At 56.6% G+C, this 6,125-nt stretch overlaps 1 protein-coding gene across 1 annotated transcript; it reads left to right on the forward strand.

Annotated features, from left to right (window-relative positions):
- The first annotated feature begins 353 nt into the window (after positions 1-353).
- Positions 354-2,535, forward strand: FOXQ1 (forkhead box Q1). The gene is given in 2 exon segments (XM_030928153.1): positions 354-558; positions 560-2,535. Coding segments are annotated over 2 exon segments (1,212 nt in total). The 5' UTR covers positions 354-480; the 3' UTR covers positions 1,694-2,535.
- The last annotated feature ends 3,590 nt before the right edge of the window (positions 2,536-6,125 follow it).

Here is a 6,125-nt window from a genome sequence, read left to right on the forward strand (position 1 = left end):
TCCCCCACGGTGGCACGCACAGCGTCCAGCACCATTTCCGTGCCCCGAAGACGCCCACACGGGACCTGGGACCGCCAGTGAAGAACCCCTCCTGGACTCTTCAAGCAGCAGCAGATGCGCACGCTGCTTCTCTCCGGCAGGAAAGCCTTCTAAGCCCGGCGCGCCCGGGCACCCGAGGGTGGAACCGCGGCCCCTGCACACACTCATCCCAAAGTCTCAACCTCAAACCGAAGGCGACATCCACCCAACTCCTCCCTCTCCGCCCCTTAGTCCACCCAACACTCACAGCCCCTCCAAAGAAAAAGCCCAGCGGAAGAGGACTCCGGAAAAGTGACTGTCTCGGAAGACCAGGGTAGAGCTCCCGGGAGAAAAAGGCGAAGATCCCCGGCCCCGGATCGCCATCCCCTTCCCTGGCACCAGCTTCCCTAGACTGCGCGAAAGAAGGGGGTACGACGCCGGGGAGGGACTGGGTGCGCGGGCATGAAGTTGGAGGTGTTCGCCCCTCGCGCGGCCCACGGGGAGAAGCCGGGCAGTGACCTGGAGGGTGCGGGCGGCAGCCGACGCGCCGTCCCCGCTGTCGGCGGTGGGAGACGACTCCCTGGGCTCGGATGGGGACTGCGCGGCCAACAGCCCGGCCGCGGGTGGCGGCGCCAGAGATCCGCCGGGCGACGGCGAACAGAGCGCGGGCGGCGGGCCAGGCGCGGAGGAGGAGGTCCCGGCAGCAGCGGCTGCAGCAGCGGTGGCGGAGGGCGCGGAGGCCGGGGCGGCGGGGCCGGGCGCGGGCGGCGCGGGGAGCGGCGAGGGCGCACGCAGCAAGCCGTATACGCGGCGGCCCAAGCCCCCCTACTCGTACATCGCGCTCATCGCCATGGCCATCCGCGACTCGGCGGGCGGGCGCTTGACGCTGGCGGAGATCAACGAGTACCTCATGGGCAAGTTCCCCTTTTTCCGCGGCAGCTACACGGGCTGGCGCAACTCCGTGCGCCACAACCTTTCGCTCAACGACTGCTTCGTCAAGGTGCTGCGCGACCCCTCGCGGCCCTGGGGCAAGGACAACTACTGGATGCTCAACCCCAACAGCGAGTACACCTTCGCCGACGGGGTCTTCCGCCGCCGCCGCAAGCGCCTCAGCCACCGCGCGCCGGCCCCCGCGCCCGGGCTGCGGCCCCAGGAGGCCCCGGGCCTCCCCGCCGCCCCGCCGCCCGCGCCGGCCGCCCCGGCCTCGCCCCGCACGCGCTCGCCCGCCCGCCAGGAGGAGCGCGCCAGCCCCGCGGGCAAGTTCTCCAGCTCCTTCGCCATCGACAGCATCCTCAGCAAGCCGTTCCGCAGCCGCCGCCTCAGGGACACGGCCCCCGGGACACCGCTTCAGTGGGGCGCTGCGCCCTGCCCGCCGCTGCCCGCCTTCCCCACGCTCCTCCCCGCGCCGCCCGGCAGGGCCCTGCTGCCGCTCTGCGCGTACGGCGCGGGCGAGCCGGCGCTGCTGGGCGCGCGCGGGGCCGAGGTGCCGCCCGCCGCGCCGCCCCTCCTGCTCGCACCCCTCGCGGCCGCCGCCCCCGCCAAGCCACTCCGAGGCCCGGCGGCCGGCGGCGCGCACCTGTACTGCCCCCTGCGGCTGCCCGCGGCCCTGCAGGCGGCCTCGGTCCGCCGCCCGGGCCCGCACCTGCCGTACCCGGTGGAGACGCTCCTAGCCTGAGCCGCGCCGCGGGGCTCAGGAACGCCGAGTGCGCGCCGTCGGGGAGGCGGGAACGCGGGCCCGTGGACTTTGCACTTTGAATCCAGAGGAAAATGAATTTTAAAAATCTCCATCAAACGTGCCTTAAAGCTAAAGCATTTTGACAGGAGTATTTGAACTTAGTCCAGGATACTTTCCTTTGTCTTTTATAACTTTACAGAGGACCAAAGCAATTCTTGTGTCAGTTTCTTTGCGAAGCCTGTCCCTCCTTCCCTTCATAAGGACTTTTTTGTCTTTAACGCCCAGGCTTCCTCTTATTCCTACTGTTTTTGTCGCACCTTCCATTGATTTATGTCCCTCCTTTCCCCTCTAAGTACATCAGGGAACCTTTCCACACTATAAATGATATGACTACTGTTTGGGGTTTCTGAGCCCTCATCCGTGTACGTATGTGGCGTTTCCAGGTATGACTGAGTGTGAGAGACGTGTCAGAGACTCTTCAGTCATTTCTTGCTATTGACCAATGCTTCACTGTGCCAAAAGAGAAAAAAAAAAAAGGTTGGGTTTTGTAATTAAATTATTTATATATTTTTGAAACCTGAATTGAAAATGTTGCAGGCAACGGGCTACAGCTTTATTAGTGGTTCTCTAACTGTGGTCTCCTTGGGCCAAGCAATTTCTTTAAAGAAAAAGTTGATTATGTATGTGGGGTGCCAGGACCACTGCCACTTGAAAGCAAGTGTGATTTTTATTTTTAATATTATTTTATTTGTGTCTCTGTACATATTCATGTATAAATTTTATGAAACCCAAGCATAGTGCTTATTTTTTAATAAAACTCACAACTGACTTAACACCTTGTGGTGATGGGTTGGAAGTGGAGAGATTTTTATGTCTGTCCCCCGTCCCCCCAAAAAATGGACTCAGGTTTCGGTCTCAAGAAACTTCCTTTGGAGATCAAAGTATTTTCCTGAATAATTCGATAAAGGTATTATAGAATGGGCTTGCACATTTCCTTATGAGATACATTGCTAAACAAATTTCCAGATAGAACTTCCATTCGTGGGCTTTTTAAAACTTGAAGACCAATTACTCCTCTAATTAGTCACCTAAGCATTTCCAGAACAAATGAGAGGGAAGTGTCCCTCTCTCCCCTAAGAATCCTTCAGCAGGCAAGTTGAGCTCTTAACAAGCCTAGAGTCAAATAGATATTTTCAGGTAAATTGGTTCTGATTTGGGGCTCAAAAAGTTGGAAACTTAATTTTGTCATAAAACTATCTTAACACATCAAAGGTGTCTTCAGGGCAATTTCAAGAGCAATTTAAATGTCACAGTGTTTTTGTCAAAACCATCCACCTTTTTAGGAATGTGTAAGTTCAATTGGGTGTGAACCAATGGGTAGTATTTTTTTCCCTCTTCCCTGTAAAGATTTCACTTGTAAAGATTTCACTTGAAGCGGTGGCAGTGTCCTGCCTGTTTCAATTGCAGTCTGAAGAGAAAATGCCACCTGGAGAGAGGGAGAGACAGTTTCCCATATTACAAATGTGAGGGAGGATTTTCATCAGTGGTGAACACCTGTTCTTCAGTAGGTTCCTAGGCAATACAGTTTTAACAATGCATGGATTGCAAAATTCTAGAGAGCAATACAAACTGTGGGAAATGCGGAGACTAGAAACAGGCCTCATTGCCATGGCTGCCATTCTTGGGTAGGTGCCATCTTACCCATGACAGGAGGATGATTTGAGCTCTACATATAATGAGGTGGGGAAGGAGGGTGGTGTTTATTTCCGGACGCTCGCTTTTGGCAGGAATGGGAGAGAAACAACTTCCCTAAGTCCGGTTAACAGATGATGAGTCGACTGATTTGGATTACATCTACTTAGTAGTCATAAAGAGTGATAATAATAGGGTTGAATTATGGCAAGAGGTAGACATTTGCACCCACAGGGCCAATAATCAGACCCCAAAATAAACCGGAAACAGACCAGCAACTAGGGGCAGGGGGCGATGGGTGCCCTGGGTAGAAATGATGAGACCTCAACATACTGCTTTCCTCTTCAAAACACATGGAGGAGAGAATGCGGGAGAGCAGGGAGTCAGCCAGCTCTGTCCTTCCCACCTCTGGTTCCAGGGGACCATGTCTCTCCCACAGTGTGCCTCACCCACAGAGGAAAAGTGCAGCCTGCTTTAATATCTTTTTTGTAAAACCACTGTTTTCTTTTCTGCACTGATACGTGAAGACAGTCCTGCAAAGGGAGATTTAAAGTCGCTTCTGATTTATTCGTGTTAACACACAAACAGCAAAGTGAAAGACAAAGGTAGTGTTCCAAAAATCACAGCTGTTCCGCCCTCACCTCAAAAGAAAACATCAATCCTTCCTTGCTAATGAACACCCTGGAGTCTGGTAGAATGCTGTCCCCTCCTAGCTTCTGGTCCCCTTCTTTGTTTCCCCAGGGACTGTAAGAGTTTCTTAAAAATTGTCAGAGTCGCATGAGTTTTGCACCCCTGTTTCATGATCAATTCCAAACTCAGTATCCCACGACCAGGACAATCACCCTGGGCCGGCGGGGCGGGGGGATTGGAGGGTCCTGGGCTGTCGTCCCCTCCTTGTCCCTCCACACACCCAGCCCTGGGGAGTTTCGGTGACCGGTGCTGGGCCCGAGGCAGCCCAGAAGGAAAGGCTACGGCACAGCTCCCGTTTTCTCAATGAACACAGAAAGCTGCACAGCGGCTTTTAGTTCCGGCGAAGCTGGAATCCAGCGGAACCGCACGTCGCGGCAGGCATGCCGGCCTTGGAGGGGCTGCTCGGTCCGGCTGCAGGATCCTGGCCTCAGGCAGCAGCCTCGCGGTGGCCGTGGCACCTCTCGAGCCCAACAGCTCCTTCCAGCAACTGCCCAAAAAACTGCATTCCTGGCAGGCACGGGAGGAGGGCTCGGGGCTCACAGTGCCAGGCCCCCCAGGCCTGGCCGCGCCCCCTCTGCCAAGGGCAGGGCTGTGCCCCTCCCCCCGCCCACCCCTCCCCCCGCCCCTCCCCGCGCCCACCCCTTCCCCCGCCCGCTCCTCTCTCCTCCCCCCGCCCCAGAGAGCCCATCCCGGGCAAAGGCACCGGCCCCAGCTGCGCAAACACCAGGCTGAGGGGCACCCGAGTGACCCTCGACCGACGCGGGGGCTGCGGGATGCGGGGTGTGGGCAAGGAGTCTGTTTGGTTTGGGAAACGTCCTATGACACCTGTCAGTCCCGCCTGGAGCTGCAGCTGTGGGGCCAGGGCTCGGTGGGCTCCTTTTCAAAGAAACCCATGTTGGCCCCCCACAGCCGCCGCCAACTCGCCCTGTCGGCGCCTTTAAACTGCCACAGTTCGCTTCCACCCCGCTGAAAACCCTCCAGGCCGCGGTGGGCAGCGGGTGGGGAGAGGTGCACGGCCGCGCCGCCCTCCCGGCCCAGCCTGGTCTCTGCGCGAGCGCCTGAGGCCTTTCTGGTCCCCCGGCCAGGCCCTCTCTGCCGACAGGGACCAAGTCGGCTGCATTTGAGGGCTGAAAACATCCCTGGGAAGAGACGCACTCGTTGCCATCAGTTTCCTCAGTCGGAAGCCGCCTTTCTGCTTAGAACACGGTTGGAGCCAGGGCGGGAAGCACCGGGCTGCGTGGCCAACCGGGCCTGGTCACCCTGCGCCTCCGCTGCCTGCGAGTGGGCCCGGGGGGTGAAAAGTTCCAACCATCCTGGGATGGACTCCAAGCCCTTTAGCTATGGATAAAGAACCTAACTAGGTCCCTTCTAGAATCGTGCCTCAGATCCTTGACCCCACATAAATTCTCAAAAAACAAAAAAACAAAAAATCGGAAAGTCCCACCTCAACAGATAAAGATGCGTTCTCCAGGGTGTGGCCCGCTAATTCTGAAGCATCCCAAAGGAGAAGCATCTGTGCCCACTCTGGTTCCACTGTTGCCCAGTTTCACAAAGTTGGTATTTTTTCTGCCTCAGGGAATGTGTTTTCACACACAAAACACAAAGCGAAACTCATCGACTGTCTTGGATCAACGCAGGTACTTTCAAGCTCAGTAAGAAGCCCTAATTTTGCACTAGAGAAAACGGGGTCCCACAGTGTGTCTTTACCTATTCCTTAGTGGCAGACGTGGGTCTGAAACCCAGAGGTTCCAGCTCCCAGCTCAGAATTCTTTCACCTGTAACACAGCGATGCGGAAAGTGCAGACCCAATCATACTATGCCCTGAACTTAGTTGAACTATTCAGATAATCGTCTCAATTCACTTTTATTACAATGGTCGGCAGATTCCCCATGCGGATAAATGGTTTCTGCCGCTATAAGAATTTGTCTCTTGTACCTCCCACTTCACTCAGGACTAGCTTTTGCTAGAGGAGACTACATCGCCCTGGGAGACATGCATGTGGGCATCTAGACCCTTGAGCTTCCATGGATCAGGCGATGCAGCCCCCGA

This window comes from Rhinopithecus roxellana, chromosome 4 (genome assembly GCF_007565055.1).
Source record: "Rhinopithecus roxellana isolate Shanxi Qingling chromosome 4, ASM756505v1, whole genome shotgun sequence".
Classification (NCBI taxonomy): Eukaryota; Metazoa; Chordata; class Mammalia; order Primates; family Cercopithecidae; genus Rhinopithecus; species Rhinopithecus roxellana.